At 55.1% G+C, this 23,302-nt stretch overlaps 1 protein-coding gene across 8 annotated transcripts in view; it reads left to right on the top strand.

Annotated features, from left to right (window-relative positions):
* HDAC4 (histone deacetylase 4) overlaps positions 1–23,302 on the top strand; it is a 289,488-nt gene that overhangs the window by 159,629 nt on the left and 106,557 nt on the right. For 7 of the 8 annotated variants that reach the window (XM_053216030.1, XM_053216029.1, XM_053216027.1 and 4 more), the window contains one exon: positions 15,480–15,724. The exons of the other annotated variant lie outside the window; for it this stretch is intronic. In XM_053216030.1, coding sequence (XP_053072005.1) covers positions 15,480–15,724 — 245 coding nt within the window. The remainder of the gene's footprint in view (positions 1–15,479; positions 15,725–23,302) is intronic. 8 annotated transcript variants of the gene reach the window in all.

Raw genomic sequence — 23,302 nt, 5'->3', positions numbered from 1 at the left:
CGTGCAGAACGACCGAGCTCCGTGAGGTGGCTTCTGTGGAACAGGAGCCCGAGGAGAATGGACTGCTTCACCTTCACACCAGAGTCTGAACTCGGTGCCCCCCGCCTGCCCCCGCGAGGCTTCTCACTGACGCATATCGCCACCGGCTTCTGTTTCGGGGGTTGTCGGTGGGCATTGTCCAGAAATGGCACGAGCAGCTGTACGGGTCCGGGAAGACCTGGGTCGTGGGGAGGGTGGCGAGTCCCTGCTGGGACTGAAAGCTGTTTCTGCAGCCCAGCTGCTGGATAATTGGGGTCCGTGACCACAGCCCTGCCTTCAGACCACACCCCCGAAATGGGGGTCTCTTGCAGCTGACAAGTGACCACATCCCTCAAGTTGAACAGCGTTAACTGGAAACGTGGTGTTTTCAAATGCAGGTACTGTCGAAGTTTGTTTTCCAAGCAGGTAAAACAGTGCTGTTGATTTCTTCGTGCACACGTACCCCCGGTCGGGGTTGGGGGGGGCCCTGGACTGTCCTGGGGGACTGTCATTCTTAGAAATGGGACTTCCAAGCACCTGAGTGGCTCAGTCGGATGAGCGTCAGACCTCGGCTCCCATCATGATCTCGCGGTCCGTGGGTTCAAGCCCCGCGTCGGGCTCTGTGTAGACAGCTCGGAGCCTCGAGCCTGCTTCAGATTCTGTGTCTTCCCCTCTCTCTGCCCCTCCCGCACTCGAGCTCTGTCTCTCTCTCTCTCTCTCTCGAAATAAATAAACGTTTTAGAGAAATGTTAGAAATGGGACTTCCAGCTCTTTTGGAGAGGTGGCGACGCCGGGCCCTCTGGAGGAGGGACATCCTGTGGTCCTTTCTAGCTTTCTGGAAGCTGGATTTTATACTGCTTAGTGATTCCGTATCATGAGGTTACCAGTTCTGTGTTTGTACTATGAAAAGAAGTAAGACGGAAGAAATAATGTATTTTTTTCCTTCTGTCAAAAACGTCCACTCAAAATGAACTTGAGTAGGTCAGTTTAAAATGGAATTTTCTGGGAGGAGGTGGCTGTGGGCGAATGCAGCCAGGTGATTTCGTCACACAGTAGTGCTTCTGGTTCCCGGTTATGTAGCCCGAAGATTTCGTCACCTCGCCTGCCAGGAAATAGGTCTTCACAAGCCAATGTCTGCCCCCTTTTGGGCGACTTATGGAAATATAAAAGACCCCCGCACTTGTGGAGGGTGGCTTAACGGGTCCTGTGTGTCAGGATCCGTGCAGTGAATACTCTGGGACCCGGCTGGGGAAGGGCTACTACGTTTTCTCGTTCCTCCTTCCAAGGCTCCCAGGCAAGCGCCGGGTTCCCCGGGGAGGGTCTAGCCCCCTGCCAGCCTCCTTCAGAGGAGCGTCCCACACAGGCCGTGTGCAGACATCCCTGTGGCACACATGGAGAGCACTCTGTTCCTGAGTCCGGAAGGTGGAGTTTTGAAATGTCCTTCCTTGATTATCAGAAGACCTTGTAGCCCCGCGTGAGTCCTGGCTGGTGCGGAGTGGAGCCACGCAGTTGCCTGGGCTGGTTTCTGCGTAGCTCACCTCCCCGGGGGGGCCCGAGCCCCGTTGGTCACGGTCCGGTAATGAATGCAGGCTCTGTAGTCAGCCACACACCCGAGGAACCCTGTTCTCACTTTCGTGTTTGCCGTTGACTTGCTGTCTTTGAAAGGCTAGTTCCGCCACGTATGGATGCTTCCTCGGACAGCGCACCGTTGACAGCGGGGTCTCCCGACGCCGTCTCGGGCATCTTGCTTTCGTCCTGTCCAGTTTCGTGAATCTTGTTTCGCCGATTCACGTGCGGCGTTCTGTGTCCCTGCTGTGTGCCCTGACACGCTCGTGGTCTCCCACTGCTGGTCCGTTGGTGGCCATCCGGACCGTTTCAGTGAGTACCGTGACGTAGGACAGCGAATCTCGCACCGGTCGTGTGCGCACACGCAGGGATTTTCCAAGTGTGGCCACGCTTAGGAGAGGGATTACTGGGCCACGGAACCAAGATTCAGCTTCATAAGGGAAAGCTGATGATTTTCCCGAAGGCCCGTCCCCACTTATGTGCCCCGTGGCTTTGCTCAAAGCTGCAGGGCGGGGTGGCCGTCAACCAGGAGCTCGCGGAGTCTCCCGCTTTCCTCGGTCACTCAGGTGGTGTGGCCTTTCAGCCAAGTTTCCTCTGCCTTCCGTGAGAAGCCTATTTTTGTTGCCATTTCCTGTTGGTCTTTGTCATACAGAATAATCGGAATCACTTACACGTTATAGATACAAGTCCTTCATCAGTTCTGCGGTGCCCACCACCCTCTCCAAAGGCTCGATCTTCCACTATGGTTTTTTTTTCTTTTTTTTTTTTTAATGTTTTTTGATTTTGGCGGGGGAGAGAAGGGCAGAGGGAGAGGGAGACACAGACTCCGAAGCAGCTCCAGGCTCTGAGCCGTCAGCACAGAGCCTGACACGGGGCTCGGACTCACGAACCGCGAGATCGTGACCTGAGCCGAATTCTGACGCTCAACCGACTGAGCCCCCCGGGGCACCCCGACGGTGCTCCACTTTTAAACTGTGTCTGAGGAGCAGAAATTCTTAACGTAGCCAAACTGATCGGTTTTGTCTTGTGGGAAGCACTTCTTGCGTCTTGAGTTTTTCTGAAGTTTTGCCTTTCAGAGTCTTAGTTGCTGTGGAATTAACTTTGGCCTGTGGTGTGAATGGGGGTGAATTCCGTCTCCTTCACGCACGCGCTCCGCACTCTGTCTTTCCTGGAGGGCCCTGGCCGAGGACTCGTGGCTGCCTTCTTCAGAACCGCCTTGACTGCTGGGCTCTTTTCTTCCCTGTGGTTTGAGGTCCCTGTTCCGTTCCTGGAACCCTATGCCTTGGATCCACGGACCAGCCTGGAGAGGATGGGGAGCTGAATGACCGTCGGTCTTCTTGTCCCCGATTTGGTCCATCTCCCCACTTACTTCAGTTGCTTAAAATATTTCCCATTAGTCTTTATAATTTTTATCCATGCAATTTTGGGGGCTTTGTTTTCCTTTAAATATTAGGCCTTCTTGTTTCACATCGAAACGTGTTAGCTCTGTCATGTTGATTTTACCTAGCATTTCACGGAACGTCCTTGGGAGTTCTCCTGACTCGTCTGTAACTCACTTCTCACGGGCCGAGGGAGGAGCTGTGCCCGGGCAATCCTAAGGCTCCGTGGATCCCGATGACTTTGCCTCTTCCCTCTCTGTTTGTGTTCTGATTCTAGCAGCTTCTCTGGGACGGTGTTGGCTAGAATCTTGTCTTGTTCAGGGTTCATCATTAAAACCAGTATTTGCTGGGGCGCCTGCGTGGCTCAGTCGGTTGAGCGACCGACTTTGGCTCAGGTCATGATCTCACGGTTCATGGGTTCGAGCCCCGCGTCAGGCTCTGTGTTGACAGCTCGGAGACTGCTTCAGATTCTGTGCCTCCCTCTCTCTCTGCCCCTCCCCCGTTCATGCGCTGTCTCTCTCACTTCTGTCAAAAATAAACGTTAAAAAAAATTTTTTAAGCCAGTATTTGCTGTGGATTTTGTTTTTTGTAAAGATCTTTTTTTTCAGATTAAAGAAATTCTCTTTTATTCCTCGTTTGTTAAGAGCTTTTATAATGTGAATAGTTGTTGGATTTTATAATATGCATCGTTTCATTATTAAGATAATCATTATTAGTGTAGTGAATTACATTTATAGATGTTCTGTATAGATGTGGCATTTCTCAATTCAAAATGGCATTTATTTTGGCCTATTATCTTTTTTATAGACTGCTAGATTAGGCTTGCTAATAATTTATCTGAGATTTTTGTGGCCATATTCATGACAGAGACTATAATTTTTCTTTCTTATGCTGTCTTTGTCTGTTTCTTTAACAAGGTTTTATACTGGCCTCATAGAAGGGGCTCAGCAGTGCTCTCTCTTTTTCTGTTCCCTTTGAAGTTTTCTTTAAAATTGAATGATCATTTAGTTGAAAGGTTAGTAATACTGTCTCTACCACGGTCCTTATGGGAAGATTTTAAAGTGTCGATTCATTTTAGTTTGTTATGATAGGGTTACTCTATTTTCTATTTTTTTTTTTTTTTTGTCAATTTGGGAAAGTTACATTTTCCTAGAAATGTGTCCTTTTTTTTAATCTTTAAAAATATTTACGTATTATTTTCAGAGAGCTAGCACACGGGCAGGTGAGGGGCAGAGAGAGGGAGAGAGAAAATCCCAAGCAGGCTCCACACTGTCAGCACAGAGCCCGATGCGTGGGGTTTGATCTCGTGACCCAGGGATCATGACCTAAGCTGAAATCAAGAGCCCAACACTTAGCCAGCTGAGCTCCCCAGGCGCCCCGAAAGGTGTCTGTTTTGTGTAGGTTTTTAAAACGGATTGGCCTGAAGTTGTTCATTACAGTTTCTTATATTTTCGGTCTCTGCTGTACCTACAGCCTGGTCACCTTTCTTGTTCCTCCTTTAACTTGCGCCTTTCTCTCTCCTTCTAAACCACTCCCAGACGTTTGTCTGTTTTATGGGTCTTTTTAAAGAACCCATTTTTTGTGTTGGTATATGAGAATGTGTGTAACGACTGTTTTCCATTTCTTCTGTATATTTATTATCTCCTTCCGTTTTCCGGGCATCTATTCCAGTGTTGTTTTTTCTTCTTAGAGACACATCTAGCTCATTAGTTCGCATGCTTACTATTGTCGAAGGTAAGTATTTAGGGCCGTGGGTTTTCCTCTGAGTACCAGCAGAGTACGAGTTTGCAACTGACTGTGTAGACTGTTTTCATGATCTTTCCATCCTAATTCTTCTTAAATGGTTGTTTTGATTTCTTCTTTGACCCATATTTAGGAAATGTGACTTAAAAAATTAACTTTGTATCACAGAAAATGTTAGATCCATTCCAACGTGCAGAAAATACTAGAAGGATCCTGCTGTTCCCATCAGCCAGCGGAGGCAGTGCCCGGTCACGCCCAGCTCTGTGTTATCTGCGTCCTTACTCACTCACCACCTCTACCTTCATGAGCATTTTGAATTAAATCCCACTCACTGTATCATCTCGTCTGCAGCTACGACAGTGTCTGTGTCTCTAAACGCTAAGAACTCTGTTTTAAACCTAAGGACGATGCCGTGTTCATATTCAGACAAGATTAACAATGACCTAATTTTATCATATATTCACCCAGTGTTTATATTGTCTCTGGTGGTGGTTAATATATACATGTTTAGTTTATTGTTTGCCTCGGGGTCCAGTTGACATGCACACGGTGATTGGTATGTCTCATAAAGTCTCCCTCCCACTCATCCATACATTCTCCTCCCGGCCTGTTTTGCTTGTTTGTTTTGACCCTTGAAGTTCATCTTTGAAGACGCTCAGTTGTGTGTCTTGTGGACTTTTCCTGTGTTTTAAATCCTGCTTGATTTCACCCATGTCCCGTCTTATCATTTAAGATGGACTGCTGTCGTCTGTGTTTCCTGTAAATTAGCACTTAGATCGAGGGGTTTGGTCAGATTTAAGTGTGATTCTTTCTGGCAAGACTTTATAGTTGCAGTGTGCACCTGCATCGGGAGGTGCCCAGCTCTGCAAGTGTGTGTGTGTGTGTGTGTGGTTAACAGCCATACTTCTTTTTTCTCCTTAAAATTCTTTTTGATCGATCTCGGACCCCCACTGGTTTGGAAGTTAAGTGGGAAACATTACTGTTACGAAAGCAGAATGTCTGAAGTCGGTATTTTCTGCCCCAAGCGTCTAGAACACTGGTAACTCTTGCCACGCCTGCATACCTGCCTCTTGCCCAGTGTTTTCGTGGCCTTTTAGTTTAGGTGGTCTTGTTCCTACTTTGTGTAGACAGTGTTTGTTTGGACTCCCCTTCTTCAGATTCGTGTACGTTTCTCTGCTCACCTTCTCCCCTACCGAAGGCTTGATGGTGAGTTCCTAAACTCTCATTTTTCTTCTGACACGTGTCCGTGTGCATTCTGTGCTCGTTCTTGAAAGACAGTTCCCGGAGCACAGAATTCCAGCTTGGCCATTGCCTTCTCTCGGCACTCGGGGACCCATCGCCCTGGCCATTACCCCATTTCCCCTGTAGAACAACCACACTTTGATTTCAAGGTCTTTGGAACTTTTTCTTCAGTATCGGCAGTTCCAGATACTTGTTTGACTCTTGACTTATTTTTTGTTTTCTCCTGCTCGGTGTGCTCTCTGTGTCTGCAGATTGAAGTCTTCCGGCAACTCTGACCCTAGCGGAGGCTCGCGGTTAGGATCGCAGTCTGGAACGGGACATCCAGGACTGAGGCAGGCTCTGGCAGAATCCTGTTTTTAGCAGGCAGACGCAGGGGGTAAACCAGGGCCTAAAAGTGAATGCTGCTCCCTTCTTGATTTCTAGAACCCTGCATGGAAATCCCATGCATAAAAATACAATTCAAAGGGTTACCTTTAATACAGTCTGCACAAGACGCATATCTCTCCCTGTCCCACACCAGAGTAAGAAACTTTCCCATATATAGAACCTATAAAAATCCACGAGTACCTCTATGTACTATATTTATTCTTTTACATTTTGATCTCCGTTGAAAACAAAACAATATAAAACCAAATCACCTCTTCATGTGCCATAATCCTTTTGATTTTTCAGGCATAAGGTGACTTGTAGTAAATTGTTAATATAAGCTTATTTCTTTGGCGTTGCATGTAGACGTCTAAATGAGACACACAGATATTTTACACCCATATATGCTTAGCCACACACGAGGCTAAGGCCACTTACACTGTATGCATTCCCTAGAGACTATTTTTAAGTTTTTACATCTGAATCTTTACATGTTAAATCTTGACCTCCACCCCTCATCTCCCCCTTACACACACACACCCACACACACCCACAACACGGTGTTAAATAGAATACTTTTAATGCATTTGAGACCACTTTGGGGGAAAGCGGCATTACATATAAATCAGTATTTTGTTTTTTTGTTTTTTGTTTTTTGCTTTTTTTTATAAATCAGTTTTTTGAATGCAACGGGACTATGCGTGTTCAGTGCTTTGGAATGATATTGTCAACGGGTTCCGCATTCTGACGTGCCACAGCGAGATGGCAGGTTGAACACAGGTGTCCAGTCTTTCTCCCGAAATTCACAAAACCCCCAGAAAAGACCCAGGTCACAAGCAGAGTTCGCCTGGACGCGACGCGAGGGTGACACGTGGGTGTGGTCTCTAAACACTGCTTCCCACCAGAGGGACCCAGTCCTCCTTGGAGCGGCACCTGATTCCACACAGAGATTAAAAGCGTGCAAGAATTTCGCGGCACACCCGGTCACGGCGGAACGGAGGACTGCCGTGGGCGTCCGGGCGGCTTCCGGGCCAAACTGAAGGGCCCTCGCTGTTCAGGGAGGGGGGCTGCCGTGCACTCTATTGACCTGGTCTTGAGAAACAAAACCCCTCCTCGTCGCTCACATACGGAGGACGCTGGGGACCAACTCGTTGTTTTCAGAAATTGGCAAATAAAGGAAGAGAATCAGGTGCTTGCCCTGCCTTCCTTCTGGAAACTGTTTGTCAGAGTGGGAAGATGGTTGGGTCGGGGTCCCTTCTCGGTACTGAAATAAGGTAGCGAATCCCTGGACAGGTGCACCTTACCACCTGACCACGTCACCTCAGCAGCCATCTGGGCAGAAGAGCCACGGACGCGCAGGAGCTCAAGGAACCTCTGTGGGGAGGTGGTCTTGCTGGGAAATCGGGCTCCAGAGCTCACAGGGCACCACGTTCACCTGCAGCCCAGGCGCTGTCCACGACGTCCAGAGCAGAGCATACTCCGAGGGACAGATGGGCAGTGTCTGTAGCCCATAAGTTGGAGGGGGTGCCGGGGTAGGGGGGGAAGGGGAAGCCTTTAGAGCAAAAGAATTGAAGGCACCTATCAGCCAATAGAATGTAAGGACCTTATGTGGGTCTTAATTTCAATATAGTTTAAAAGGCATGTATGGAACACTCCTCAAAACGGGAATGCTTTGAGGCCAATTGATAATATCATGGAAGAGTTGTTCATTTATTTGGGTATATTAATGGGATGTGATTGTGGTTTCAAAAAAATTTTTTTTTAATGTTCATTTATTTTTGAGAGACAGAGAGCACGAGCAGGGGAGGGGCAGAGAAACAGGGAGACACAGAATCCAAAGCAGGCTCCAGGCTCTGAGCTGTCGGCACAGAACCCGACGCGGGGCTCGAACTCACAAACCGCGAGATCATGAGCTGAAGTTGGACGCTCAACCGTCTGAGCCACCCAGGCACCCCGATTGTGTTTTTTTTTGTTTGTTTTGTTTTTTAATTTTTTTTTAACGTTTATTTATTTTTGAGACAGAGAGAGACAGAGCATGAATGGGGGAGGGTCAGAGTGAGAGAGACACAGAATCTGAAACAGGCTCCAGGCTCTGAGCTGTCAGCACAGAGCCCGATGCGGGGCTCAAACTCACGGACCGCGAGATCATGACCTGAGCCGAAGTCGGACGCTTAACCAACCGAGCCACCCAGCCGCCCCAAGATTGTGTTTTTTAAAAGAGTTCATTCAGGGATACTTTCTGAACTACTATAGAAAAAAACGCCTTGACAGCTGGTGTCCCCCAGTGTAATCCAGAACGGAAGGGGGTGGGGGTCACGCAGAAGACATGAGGTTCGCCATTAGTTGGCAGTTGTTAGAACTGAGGGACGGACCCCTGGGACTTGATTCAACTGTCCTCTCCACCTCTGTGTGCTTCTGAGAATTTCCATAAAAAATTTTTAAAAACATATTGCAGAGAAATGTCATAGGCCCCAGGCACAGGCAAGTGGAAGAGGGAGCATCAGCAGCGGCCCGGGATGGGGGTCAGAAGGCAGGTGCGTCAGTCAAGGCCCGTCTGCCAGACCCTCGCCACTCCCCCACCCCCACAGATGCGCCGCACACGCCCCTCCTGGGGTAGCAGCCCCCATCTGCGACGGGGCTGGGAAGGGCGGCCAGTCAGACACGCTAGACTCCTGGATGTGCTCCCCACTGTGCTCCGGAGTGAGCCCCCCCCGGGGGTGGCCCGCTGGAGGATTTTTCCTCCGGGAGAATGTAATCCAGAGGCCCTGGCGGGGGGACACCAGCAGGTGGAGGGCGTGGGCACCGTAACACGAGCAGGGGCATAGCTGCGTTCCCGATGAGCGCCGAGCACGGAGACCCTCACTCAGTACCACGCCAAGGTGGGAAGGCTCCTCCCCAGGAAGTAAGGCCACCCCACGCGGACAGTCTTCTGGGCGAGAGCCCCACTCTGCCGACAGCCTGCGTGGGAGTCCCTGCCAACACCTGTACTCAGAGCAGCCTGGCGGCCGGGAAGACGAAGGCAAAACAGACAGATGTGGGAGGACCGAGACTGTGCAGGGTTATCAGTGCCGTCCTCCCAGACCAGAGCAGGTACCTCGTCCACCACGTGAGAGCACGATGCTCTTAAGGGGCCGTCGTTCTCTGAACGTGGCCGGTGAGTCGTCAGTTAAAAACGTCATAGCTGAAATGGTGCGAAACCCGATGAAGAGGTGAGAATACATGTGTAAGGAAGCCTCATAAAATTGAGCACAAGCAAGAAAGAGAGAAAAGCAGAGGATCCTTCGAGATCTACCGAACATAAGAAGTTTCAGAAGCAGAGAGTGCAAAAAGGAAAGCCCCAAGAAGATAACTCAAGGCTGTCCCCGGGGGAGGACAGAGGCTGCCTCGCTGACCGGGCCAGCTGAGTGCCCCGCCCTGGCCGGAGGAGAGCCAAGCCCTGTCACCGTGAACTTGCAGAACCCTGGGGACCAGGACAAGACCTGACAAACTTCCAGGGAGAAAAATCTCGTCCTGTCAGAGGATCTGGAATCCGGATGGCTTCAGTTTTCAGTAACCATGTTGGGAACAGGAGGGCCAGACAGTGGTGCTTCTAGGATCCTGAAGGAAGTGAATTTCCGGCTGGAGTTCTGGAGGTAGCAGTGCATGGAGGGGAGATGACTACGAGCAGAACTACGAGGGAGATGACTACTCCCTCCCCAGGCCTTCTCTCGAAGGCACCCTGGGAGCCTGAGATCCTGCAGGATGAGAGGAGGGGACAGAGACGGAGGAGGGCGTCCCCTGGAGGAGGAGGAGGCCGGCCCCCTGATGGCAGCTGCTCAGGGGAGCCTGGCCCACCTGGCCGGGCGGGAACTCTCCGGCTTCTGGGCAGGTGCCTGTGCCTGGGGGACCTGAGCCCGGGAGCCTGCCCCAGACCCTTCTCTGTCGCTGACCTGTCTGGGTCAGGCCCTCCTGCTCCCTTCCCTGCCCCGCCCCCTTGCTCCTCTGCTCGGGGCCTTCGTGGTGGCTCGTGGCCGAGGGTGGAGGCTGGCCACCGAGGGCGCAGGAGCAGGGACTCTGCATCCGCCCCACCAGATGCCGCAGTGGGGTGGCCTCTGGCTTCCTGGGGGTCACTCGTGACCTCGTCCCAGACAGACCTCTTTCTGCCAGCTGTCCCGGAAGCCGAAGGCAGACGGGACTCCAGCCTCTTCCCTCTTCCTGGGAGTCTCCGTCACCCTCTTGTGCTCACTGCTGTCAGCCAAAGAATGGGTGTTTGGGGACACGCGCGTGGATGGCATCACCATAAAGAAAAGCAGGGGATGCGTGACCAAGCCAGAATGTTGTGGGGGGTGGGGGGGCGGGCACACGATTTGGGGCGATTCTCTGATTCTTCGTTCACTCTTGCTCTGCCCTGACTACGCGTCCTTCAGCATGCGCGAGGTGTTTCACTCTACATAAGTTACACATTTCCAATAGTCCCCCACCCTCCTCCTCCCTCCCCCCGTCACACACAGACAAAATGTCAGAGTAAGAGGAAATCATAGTTACATGCTTGAAATATCTATTATTTTTCCCTGAGTCTGAATGAGTCATTCTTTACTTGAACAGATCCTAAACTTTGGCCATGTTTTCTAGAGAATAGTGCTCGTCTTTATTTCGCATCTGTATGACAGCGTTTAGCGGAGAGGATCTAACCCACGTAATGGAAAACTACAGTGTCCTTTTTGACGATCATTTATTTTAAAACATAGAGACTGGCAGATTTTTTTTTGCTTTCCGATGGCGAACTTGTAATTCAGACAGCACAGCCGTGCCGTTTCTTATCGAAACGCTGAATATGGTCTTTGTGCTTCTACTAACGTCATGAGTCCGACTGTATTGCTGTGTTTCTCAAGGCACAACCTATAAAAGCAATTTTCTACTCCACATAAAATATTCATGAGAATACAGGCTTTTTTGTTTGGATGCTGCATTCTTTAAGTAGAGAAGGTTGTATTGTTTTCTTCGGGGAGCTTTGGGTCAAAAGCTCTGGCAGCTTCTGTGGAGAATGCCTGGCCTGTCAAATGGTTTTTGATACAGAAATAGTGCGAGTCGCATATGATACACCCGCCAGCAGCTGGAAAGAAGGGGGACAGTGGCCGTGATCCCCCCCCCGCACCCCGGCTGCACCAGGCCTGGGACAGCGGGGCTCCGGCCACGTCGCCCACCCGCCGGGCCGCCTGACTGGCCGCGCAGGAGGGATAAGGAGGTGGCATTTCTCTGCAGGCCTCGCCACGGTCTCCTTGTCCCGCGTCCGTTCCCACACCGCCTCTCGTGTCTACCTGCAGACGCGGTGTTGTTTCCACCGGCGGAAGCCGCTTACGGCGCCGCTGACATAGGTAATGGGGTAGCTCTTCCTTCTGTGTGCCGTGCTCTTAGCCTTCTTTAGCAGAAGAATGGAGTTTTGCGTGAGTTTTGTGTGGTAAAGCGAGCAGTAGGCCCTCCCTGGCTAAGAAGCGGTCAACGCAAAAGGAACGGTGCAGTGAGAACAGCACGCCTTCCCGCGGACACCCGCACGTGTCCCGGCTCTCACCCTCCCTCCGCGCCCCACTCACGGGCCCCCTCCGTCGTGTGCGGGCCCCTCGCCCCTGAGCATCCTCTGACCTCGGCCTTTCGTGTCTGGGGAAGGACTAGCGGGGGCTGCCGGGCAGTGCTCCCTTGGAAGATTCCCTATGCTTCCAGCCTCGGAAGGATCTGGAAAAGGTTGGAGGAAACGAAATGAGCTCCAGCTTGCATGTGGCAGATGTGCACAGCCCGCCTCGGCCTGCTGCTGAGAAGGAACCGTCCAAACAGCCTGGTCCTGCCCCGCGCCCCCACCTGAGCGCTGCTTCCCCTGCAGTGCCCCCCACCCCGTGCTTCCCCGTGGCAGGCACCCCACTGCCCGCCCTTCTGCGTCTGAGGCCCGGCCTCCCCCCCACTGTCACCCGCTCTGGACCCGCACGGACGCTCCAGGATTTGCGCGTGAAGACCCTGCCCTCTGAGTGGAGGTTGAGTTTTCCGTCAACCTGCGTCCCCACGCCCCTCCACGTACACCCTGACCTCCGGCCCTTGTTCACGCTGTGCCCCCGTGTGGATGAACCCCCCCCCAGCCCTGTTACAGGCTGGCCTGGGGGTGTCCTCGCACCCAGCACAGAGCAACAGGGCCCCACACAGCTCCCCAGGAAACGAACGTGTTCGTAGAAAAGTTCAGCCCGCCGTGTTTTTGAAGTTACTAAAAAGCTGCTCTGTGGTCAGCACCTAAAGGGATTGACCGCTAGACATTTCTGATGGTCCCCTGAGCCCCTACGTGAAAAATTGGAGTAAGGAAGGGATCTGCTAAATGAACAGCAGCCGGGTCTTCTGCCCGGCGGCTCAGGGCCGGGCTCGGTGCCACGGAAGATCTCGGGTCCCCAGGCAAGATGGGACCCCTCGCACATCTTCTAGCAGGGGGCGCACGAAGTGGGGCAGCTGACACCGCGCAGGGCAGCGTGCTGATGTCACACGCTCTCTGTGGCTGTTTACTTAAGCCAAAACACTGTCGCTTTGCCAGGCAACCCGGGGCTGCTCTCACCTGCAAAGGGAGTCGAACCTTCTCGCCGCGAGGCTTACGGGCTCAGTGCGTCGGTGCCTGCGTGGGCGTGTGTGACCCTCCAAGACACAGTCAGGTTTATCCTTACAGAGCAAAGGCTGACTAACCCGGGGAGGCCTGCCCCGTGCTCACCTGTGTCTGCAGCGTAAGAGGCACGTTAGCGGGTCCGCGGACAACAGCCTTCTCGCTGCACCCGTGGCCACACAAGGGTGAAACCGGGTAGCCATCCGCAGTAACGGTGCTTCCGGGAGGCGTCCCGCACGGTCACCCTCGGGAGCGAGGGATCACATACTCCCTTGAGAGAGAAGAGTGGGCGTCGAGTCCTGTAAGGAGCCCAGTGACGCCCTCTTTCCTCCACGTTTGCTCACGGAGCTGTCCTCCCTGCCCTCGTCTGTGTTCCTTAAAAGAGAGTCTGAAGCAAATGGAGGAAGATATTGAGGTTTTTCTACAACTGCTATTTATATGATTTTCCCATTTTTCTATATTTCATAATAAAAATGATCAAGAAAGGCAACTGATAAAATCCAGCCTTTCCCAGCTCCGCGCGGTAGAAATGGGTAGGATAACGCTGCTCCCTGGTCCTTCCTGTTCATGAAAAACAATTTATTTGTGTAGATTTTGCTCATGTAAACAGCAAATAAAACCCTCTTAATATATCAAAGCTTGATACGCCATTAGAAATAATTGGTTGCATACATTTTCACAGCTGGAGGGTGCATCTCACTGATTGGGGGAAATGGAAGATAAACAGTCCACTGGCATTTTATCCTGGCCTTGTCGGGGCCCAAAGGATAGGACAATGGAATACTTTCTAAGAGGGTCGAATACGGAGTATTTTCCCACCACCCTCTGGGCGGCTCTGTCTCTTCCCTCTGTTCCCTGGGGGTCCAGGGTGAGGCACTCCTCAAGGTAAAGCTGGTCCAGGCCCTGGGGCCCCTGTCAGCCCTGCCCCATGGGCCTCGGAGAGCTCCAGGCCCTGGAGCCTGAATGGCTCCGGGTCCTGGGGGTGGAGGAGACCGAGATTTTGTGGAGGAGCCGGATGCCCCGTCCTGGGCAGCATCCAGGACTCCGCCTATGTGAGCCGCGCCCTGCAGGCTACACGGCCACGTGTTTGTCCAGGACACTGGGGCTCAGGCCAGGTGACTACAACGAGGGCTTCTGCCAGAGCTGGGCCTCTCCCTCAGCAGTGTTTCCTAGCCTTGCCTCATCAGAACGGCAGGGCTGTGCCCGCGCAGTGACCACAGAAATGCTCCGTCCTGAGGGGCGGTTCCACGAAAGCACCAGTTTACCGGGAGCTCTGGGCTTGTGTGGTTGCGGGGTACCGACTCCCCAAGGAACCAGATGATGGCTGGAGTCGGAGGGCCCTGTGGTCTGGGCATCAGGTCCCAGGGCACGTGGGCGGGCCAGTCAGGAGACCCTGGAACATGGTCAGGTGCATAACGTGGCCCCACCGGCAGAGGATCCGGCCAGAGGTGGCCCTGATGGTAAGGAACTGGGGTGGCCTGCCTCCGTTGAATTTGAATTCCCACCTGAGTACTGAGCTCCCTGGAGCGGGAGGCCCCAGTCTCCTGCCCCGGGGCCCTGGGTCTGGTGTGTCACTTGAAGAAAGGGGCCAAGAGCGGGTTGAGGGGAGCTCTCTGGAAGGGATGGGGAGCTCCTGGGACTGTGAGCTGCAGGAGCACGGGGGTGGGGGGGGCAGCTGCCCCTGCAGGGGACTGTTCCCCCCGCCTGGCCAGAGAAGCAGCACTCACGGCCTGTGCTTTTCAGCCTCGAACCTGCCGTAGGAGGAGTCCCCCCGTGGTTATGGGGTGATGGCCAGAATTTAAAACTTTGTGCACGCTTCTCCTGTCTGCAGTTTGATATTGATCTGTAAGCATCAAGACTGATTTCGCTTCTGTTTCTAATCGGAATCACTTGAGCTCGTTTTCGGCAGTACATTAGTAGGAGGAAGAAAACCCACTCCTTGGTGGAGCGCAGCGGCACAGGACCCTGATGCACGTGCCGGGCGGGCGCTCACTCGCTGGCCGCGGTCGGGAAACACGTTTTCCGGGGAGGGCGCGCGCCTCTCCACGGAAACGCGGGGCTGTCGCGGCCGTCGGGACCCCGTCAGCGGCGCACGCTCTTCTGCGCTTCGCGCACACAGGCCCTCAGTGGCTCCGCGAGGAGGAAGGAGAAAAGCGCAGGCCGGCTGGCCTCTCCGCGCACTCGCGTTTAGCTCTCTTTACAGCCAGCTTCTTTCTCTTTCTCGGGGGACTTTCGGGGACGACGTCAGGGCGGCCGCTGGGTCGCCCCGGGGGCCTCTCCTTGCGGGGCGCGGGGCGGGGCGTGCGTCTGGCGGGCGCCTGTCGCGGCCTGACCTCTCCCACTCGCTCTCGCCGTCTCTGCCCTTGACCACCGGAACGCCCCAAAGGCCTCCCGAGCCCCGCATTTTGAGCCGGTCTGGCAAGGGGGGGGGGGGGGGGGCGGGGCAGCGTGCTTTAGCCCAGGGGCGCCCCTGGGCATCGGGCAGGGGGCGGGGAGGGGCCCGGGGACGCCGTGCCGCGGCAGTGACCGGCGCCTCTGTGCTGTGCTCTCTCCCGCAGTGGATGTGGCCTCCGCGCTGCCTTTGCAGGTCGCGCCCCCGGCGGTGCCCATGGACCTCCGCCTGGACCACCAGTTCGCGCTGCCCGTGGCGGAGCCCGCCCTCCGGGAGCAGCAGCTGCAGCAGGAACTGCTGGCCCTCAAGCAGAAGCAGCAGCTCCAGAGGCAGATCCTCATTGCCGAGTTCCAGAGGCAGCACGAGCAGCTCTCCCGGCAGCACGAGGCCCAGCTGCACGAGCACATCAAAGTAAGTGGGGCGGCGGGGCGCGTGCGCACCTGCGGGGGCCTCCCCGCGCCGGGTTCCTCGGGAGGGGGGCGGCGGGGCCCCTGCGCACCAGCCGGACGCCGCGATGACGCACAGGACGCGCCTTCCGGCGCTGACCCCCACTGCCGGAGGCCCGCCGGTCGGGCCGATTGTGGTGCGTGCAGCGCGTTGTGGGAAAGTCACCGAGGCGCAGGGCAGGAGCGGGCTTAAGGGACGCGCTTGACGTTTCATTTCATCCCAAAAGATAACACGTCCCCAAGTAGAAAAATTACCAGCGAGAAGAAACGCCAGAATCTTGACGGACGAGTGACCACCTCTGGGTGGTGCGTTTATAAATCCTTTGCGTTTCCTTCTTGGGACTGGTCTTTTCTCAGTTGTCCCCATTGATCCTTTAGAATTGGAAAAATATGGCACTAGTTTCTTTTCATTTGAATTTAATAAGAAAAAACTAACAGGTTTATTTCCTTATTTACTGTAGTTAGTCTCTGTAAATATTCGTCCTGAGCCCAGGGTTAAAATTAAATACATTGGAAAGAACCACGTGTTAGTAACCAGTAGCAAAGCTGTGCTGCATCGTGGACAGATCACTTGTGACAGCTGTGACCATAATAGGCTCCACTGTATTTAGCACCACGGAGAGAAGCACCGTCCGGGAGATACAAACAGGGCAGATTAAAAGCGAGAGAGAATCTTACCTTTCCCAGTAGCCAGCCTGAAACGAAACAGAAACCCCCAGGTTGTATAATTCATCTGTTCTGTGTGACAAAACACCCTAACCTCGGCGATTTAAAGCAACAAATGTGCCTTAGTTCATGGTTTCCCTGGTCAGGAATGAGGGGCAGCCCAGCTGGGGGTTGTGACTTGCGGCCCCTCATAAGGCCAGGGCCGTGAGACCCTCTTCCGGGCTCACTCATGTGGGTGTGGACGGGAGGTTCAGGCCTCGTCACCAGCAGAGCCTCCCACAGTGAGCACCCCGAGAGACCAGAACGCCAGGTCCGAGGTGCAAGCCCCAGTGCCTCCTGCGGCCGTCTGGGAAGTGACGCAGCCCCTGTCCTGCCTTATTCCACTGGTCGCGTGCAGCCCTGGTGCATCCTGGGAGGGGCCCAGACAAGGGGTGAGTAGCAGGAGGCAGGGATCCAGGAGTACCGTTGGGAGCCTGGCTACCGGAAGGGGAATGTGAGTGTGTCTTAAGTAACCTCCCGTTTCCAAACTGTTCTTTCAACGTCTGATGCGTTAAAGGTTTTGTTTATACGCATCTCGGGACAGCATCGTGGACGCTACGCACGGAGCGCGTCTCCGTGTGGACCGGCTGCATTTCCAGCGCTCCGGGGCCACGCGTGGTCCGTGGCTACTATGCGGGACAGCACAGCTGTGGGGAACTGAGAGCCCTCACCCTGTGCTACCGGATGCCCCCGAGACACCCTTTCCATGCAGACGCGCACGGCCCGTGGGCGACAGCGCTCAGCCCCAGGCTTGGCTTTGTCAGGTGCCAGCCGGCCCCTGGGTGGTGTGTGCCACGGGGGCCACGCGGAATCGTTGGCGGGTCTGTCTCCTCCTGCTTCCGGCCGGTAGTTTCTTCCGTCGCAGGGTCTCAGCCACCCCTCCCGTACCCGTAGAATACCGTTCGAAGTATCCATTGAATGGCCGCTGTCGACGGGGTGGGGGAGACGTGACTGTGCCGGGGCCCGTGGCCTCACTCTCTGTGTACCCATGCCGGCGGGACCGCGGGGCGAGGCCGCGCAGTGATGTCACGTGACTTGGTGGGCCGCATCACAGATGCGTGAGCACCGCCGGAGGTGCGTCTCGAAGGCTGTGTCCTCGGGCCTCGTGGGGCCAGGCCGGGCCGGGCCGCGGAGCTGCGTGGCAGGCCCTGGGTCTTGGGAGCTGTGACGCGGCTTCGCTTCTGGGAGTTTGGGTTTGCTGTCGCTGCGCCTGCCGCTCTCGCCCTGAGGCGGCCGGCCCCCCGGGGTCAACACCGGATCAGCCAAGGCCAGACGGTTCCCTGAGCTGTAGGAGTCCCGGCCCCGTCGTCTGGACTGTAGCATTCTAGGTGGCCTGCGGCTGCCTCGGCCACCCGCAGCCGTCGTGACGGCCGCTTCTGACAGGTGTCCTCGGGTGTGCGGTTCGGGGGCCCACGGTGGGTGGGCGAGCGGCGGGGTCTGGGTGCGGCGACGTGCCCGTGGGGTCCAGGTTTGTGAGGGCGGCCTCGGGAAGCGGTCGCTTGCCAGCGGGAAGTCACGAGTTGCCGCTCTTCCCGGTGACCGCCTGCGGCCCGTAGGGTGGTCTTCCGCGGCGTGGCGGGAAATGAGAAGAGCCCCTCAGCGGGCCGTTTGTCTTGTCCGTGAGGCTAGAGCCTCCCCTTTCTGGGAGTCCCAGAGGCAGAATCTTGGCTGTCCTGCGTCCGGCACGCGCCTCCAGCCCTGCCAAGCCCGGGTCCCCCCCGCTCTGTGGCGGCCTGGGCTCGGCCACCTGCGTTGTCACCCCGTCTTGGCATCTGGCGGGTCACTAGTCTGCCTTCCCCCGTCCTTCCAGGCGGGCTCCCTCGTACCCAGAGGCCGGCGGGCCCCGTCGCTGCCCCTCGCCTTTCGAGGCCAGAGCGCCGTGTGCCCCGGGAGGTCCTCTGTCCCCCGGTGACGCGGTTTGCGGCCCCGCCTCTGCTGCCCTGCAGGCCGCGCCCGGCGCCTGGCTGGGGAAGGAGCTCGGGAGCCGCGTCCACCCTGTCCCCCCGGGGCCCTGCGTGCATGTGACGGGGGCCTGCGCTGCCCGCGGACCCGCGTGGGTGGCCTTCTGTGCCCGCGACGCCGAGGAAGACCACGTGTCAGCTGAATTTGTAGCTGTGGCCGGAAGATGAGAAACCGAGAATAACAAGCGGCTGAGAAGAAACGAGGCCCATGCGGGAGAGGGGTCGTCGGGAAGCAGGAGGAAGCAAGAGATGGGAACTCCAGGACCCGTCGGTGCTGTCACCTTGGGGCGGGACTGGGCTGCCCGCCTGCCTGGGGCCTCCGCCTCGGGGAGGGGGCGGTCTGGCTTCCCCTCCCTGACCCCCTGTCCCCACCTGGGGCTCTAGGGCTTTGTGTCACTACTTTGGAGGTGAAGGGGTCTCCCTCCTGAGTCCTCACATCGGCGCCCGCGAGCTCCAGAGCAGCTACCACAGAGCCTGCGCAGGACCCCCCCCCCCCACCCGGTGTCGCAGAGCCTGTGCGGGGAACCCCCCCACCCGTCCTGGTGTCAGAGAGCCTGTGCCGGGACCCCCTCGTGCCACATAACCTATGCATTGACACGCCCCCTGGTTCCACAGAGTCTGTGCGGGGACCTCTCCCCCCCAGTGCCACATAATCTGTGCTGACCACCCCCCCCCCCCCGGTGCCACATAGTCTGTGCGGGGACCCCTGGCCATCAGGCTGCTCCACATGCCAGGTGTGCCCCTGAGAACTCCCCTCACACACAGGGCCAGATGCTCTAAGAGGTGCCAGGAGCCCCACAGACATGGCTCTCACAGACACGACCCCTCATAGACGTGGCTCTCATAGATGTGGGACCCCCCCACAGATGTGGCCCCCACAAATGTCAGGTGTGGCTGTCACACATGTGCCTCCCCATAGATGTGGCCCCCCACAGATGTGGCTCTCACAGATGTGGGCCTCCCTGTGGCTCTCACAGACATGGCCCCCATGGACGTGGCTGTCACAAATGTGGGCCCCCTCCATAGATGTGGCCCCCACAGATGTGGTTCTCACTAATGTGCCACCCCACAAATGTGGCTCTCACAGACATGGCCTCCGCAGACATGGCAGTTCAAATGTGGTCCCCTCATAGATGTGGCCTTCATACATGTGGCTCTCATAAATGTGCCCCCCTCACAGACGGGGCTTTCACAAATGTGAGCCCCCCCATATATGTGACCGCCACAGACTTGGCTCTCACAGATGTCGCCCCCCCATAGATGTGGCCCCCCACAGATGTGGCTTTCACAGACCTGCTCCCCCCCCCCCCCCCCCCACGAACGTGGCTCTCACAAATGTGGCTCTGGGCCCGGTTCTCAAAAGCACAGGGAGAATCTCAAGTTTATATGTTCTCTGCATTTTAATCATGTGTTTTATTTTTTTAGAGATCATAAAAGCTGTTTAACCTCTGTAATTGAATCATTACATCAGTTGGCTTTTATTTGGATGATTTAAACTCTCTTCATGAGCCTTCATATTGTTGGTGACATTCAGCAGTGAAGTTTGTCAGACAGATTTCTTCAACACACAATCTAATTAGTGTCATTAAATCATCAGTGCATTTGAATAGGATTTTATAATTAAAAAGGGAATAATGTTTAAAATGTAACTTAAATTGCTAACTTTGGGTAAATGAGGTCTTTCATGAGATTTCGGCCGCCAGCGTAGCACTTTGTACTTGATGCGGTTTCTTGCCGGTTGTGGCTGATTCAGGTACCGTGTCCCGTGTCCCCTCCTTCTGTCCTGAACAGTGAGTTCTCTCCGGAAGAGGGTCCCAGGTGAGCGGCATAACCGAGGCAGAGGAGAGAGCGAGCTTCCGTGGGGCCAGTGTTTACGCCCGGAAGATTCTTTTTTTTTTTTTTTAACATTCTTATTTATTTTTGAGAGGGAGAGAGACAGAGCACGAGCAGGGGAGGGGCAGAGAGAGAGCGAGACGGAATCCGAAGCAGGCTCCAGGCTCCGAGCTGTCGGCACAGAGCCCAACAAGGGGCTCGAACTCACGGATTGTGAGATCATGACCTGAGCGGAAGTCAGACGGTCAACCGACTGAGCCCCCCAGGCGCCCCGTTGGAAGATTCTTAACCATTTCGTCAGCCGGGGTCGCATATGTGATGAAAAGACCATTGTCTAGATATGCCACTTTGGGAGTTAGTTGCGTTACTTTAATTTGTAAAAATTTTGTCCGAGAAACACACGTTTCCGATGCCTCAAGTTGAAAAGTAGCATCGTGCTAACCAGTAGAGCTGGCCGGCCCCGCCTGCCGCTGGGATTCCCAGGCCTCAGGTTGGTTTTGGTCAGGTGTGCTCCCCATCTCTCCCCGGCCAGCTCTGTCCTTCCATTGAAGATCGCACGTGGTGAGGTCCCCCTTGCGGAAATGACGTGGCTCTCTTGCCCTCCGTCCCTCAGCACGTGCAGACGCTGCCACCGCGGGCGCCTCCAAGCACTCAGGCCACGCTCTGATTCGAGAACTATCCCGGGTCTCCGTTCTTGTGTCTGTGGCTGCATACACACCACACAGTGACCACGTGCCCTTGGGCTCAGCTCCTGGCTCTTCCGCCCTTCCCGTTGTTGGCCTCGTTTCTGTGACCCCGACTCAGATCCCGTCCTGCAGCGTGGACGCGTGTGAGTTCTCACTGTGGGCGACCGCTGGTGATCACACTCACGGAGCCCGACCCTGGTTTTAAGTGTTAACAAAGCGGGCACACGATTTCCACGTCTGAAGGTGTCTGCGGTCTGAATTGGGCACATCTTTAGCTCAGGACCGACGATGGAAATACTCATTTTATGCAGAAAGGAAAACGGTTGCATCGTCTAAGCCGGCGCAAGGCCCTTCGTGCTCGAGGGGCGACGGCCGCCATTTCAGAGAGGCTGCAAAGACCGTGTCGTGGGGTGTCTTTGCTTTCGCTCCGTAGCAAACCACCCAAGTCCAGCGTTTGGCACAGCCTCTGTCCGGTTTGCAGAGTGGCGTTGGGGGGGTGCTGCAGGTGTGGGCTTGCTCTCATGCTTCTGTGACCGGCTCTGGCCGGCTGGTGGCCGGCTGACCTGGAATGGCCTCACTCTGTGGCCTGGCGGTTGGCAGGACGTTAGCGGATCATTTGCTGGTCTCAGCGTTCCGAGCTCACAAGAAGACGGCGTGTTTTAAGCCTCTGCCGGAGTCCAAGATGCCGTTGCCTGCTGGCCAGGGCAAGTCTTGAGGCCAAAGTGAGGATTCACCTGGAAATCTACCCCAGGGAATGGATGTTGGGGGCATGCAACGAATAGGGGCCAGAAGTGCCATGATCTTCTCCAGGAGACCCTGCCCCGTTCAGAGGGCGCCGAGCTCCCTGAGTCAGGAGCACCGAGAAGAGGAGAAGAGGACAGGGCTGTGGGCCTCCCTGTGTTGGCCGTGGTTCCATATTCGGCGTGGGTCCCTTCACTGCCATCCATGGGCAGTGGTATTTTTATAAACGTATTTTTTCCCCATGTTTTGCACAGACGCTTTTTTGTATCGGGAGCCTGGCCTTCAGCCTCACTGATGGAAATGCTGTGAGCACGAATGGGGCAGGGTTGACACTGGTACCGGGGGCCACCGTCTCGGTTCCCCAGTGGCGGTCACCGTCTGCTGTGTTGGGGACACGTCCCCGTAGACCCTCCTGTGTGGCCCACCGAGCGGACAACCCTCTGTGCCCCAGGAGCAGCCACCGACTGGCCCCGGGGCCCAAGCGTCCCTGGGAGGAGAGGAAGGCCTGCGCCCCGGGGCCCCTGTGCCCGTGTGTGGGAGAGAAGCGGGGGCCTGTGTTCGCGTGCGGACGCCGCCGTTTTCACAGGGAATGTTTCCACGTAAAAAGTCTCTCTGAATTTGTAAGTCGCAGATGTTAATTATCGATTAACTGGAGATTACAAAGAGGAAAATGTTACTCCAGTGCTGCGAGCTGGGAAAGCTGTCCCATCTGAAGCGTGTCCCTGTCATCTTCTGTAAGTTGTGTGCGTGTCTGTAGTTTCACGGGAGTGGGATCACGCTCTGGCACGCGTTTTCCATTTACTGTGCTGTCACCATTCTCTTTATCGTGGCACCTACCTGAGAAACATGATGGTAATGGTTTATTGTGGTATTACAATGAGCCATAATGAATTTAAATACCCCAAAACAGTTGAAGACTTGGACGCGGAGGTCATGTCCAGCTTCTCCTGTTTTCGCATCCTTGTGCATGCCTCATGCCTCCGTCTAGACAGAACAGAAATGCTATTGCCGACCCAAGGTAAGTACCTGTCTCTACTTCTCGTTACCTATTGCCGAGTTCTTCCTCCCAAACCTGTTCCAGTCCTGAGTGAATGTGGGTCCGTCTGTCTGTCTGGGTCTTTCGCACCCACACCCACACGATTTTTCGATCGGCAAAATATTAAAGCAGCGTGAACCAGGACAGGGAGCATTTACTGGCCCGTCCTGGAGGGTGGTGCCCGTGCTGGGTGCTTGCTGGCACCCTCACTCCTGCCCAGCCTCTCTCCCACCCACGGGGAGGCCGGGCCACGCGGTGACTCTGCCTCCCGGCGGGGGGGCGGGCACGATGGACCCCCGGCAGCGTGATGCACTGGGCTGTACTTGTTCACGGTACGTTTCCATTCTGTCTCACATCCTGTCTGCTTCCTCGATGGGGGGTAACCGTATTGCTATATGTTTATTAACTCGTTTCGTTGTTCCGTACTAATTGTCCTTTGCTGTTTTCGTATTGCCGTGCTTTCTTTTTGGTGTATGGTACCCTTCGTAAATTAAGGGTGTTGTTTCAGTGTCCCTCATCTGTTGTCATTTGGCTGTCCTTCTTCGTGAACCAGGTGTTTCTCTGAACCATTGAACTGGCGC

The sequence above is a fragment of the Acinonyx jubatus genome, chromosome C1 (assembly GCF_027475565.1).
Source record: "Acinonyx jubatus isolate Ajub_Pintada_27869175 chromosome C1, VMU_Ajub_asm_v1.0, whole genome shotgun sequence".
In the NCBI taxonomy this organism is placed as follows: Eukaryota; Metazoa; Chordata; class Mammalia; order Carnivora; family Felidae; genus Acinonyx; species Acinonyx jubatus.
The sequence above is the reverse complement of the archived record's forward strand: the minus strand, read 5'-3'. Positions and strand labels throughout refer to the sequence as shown.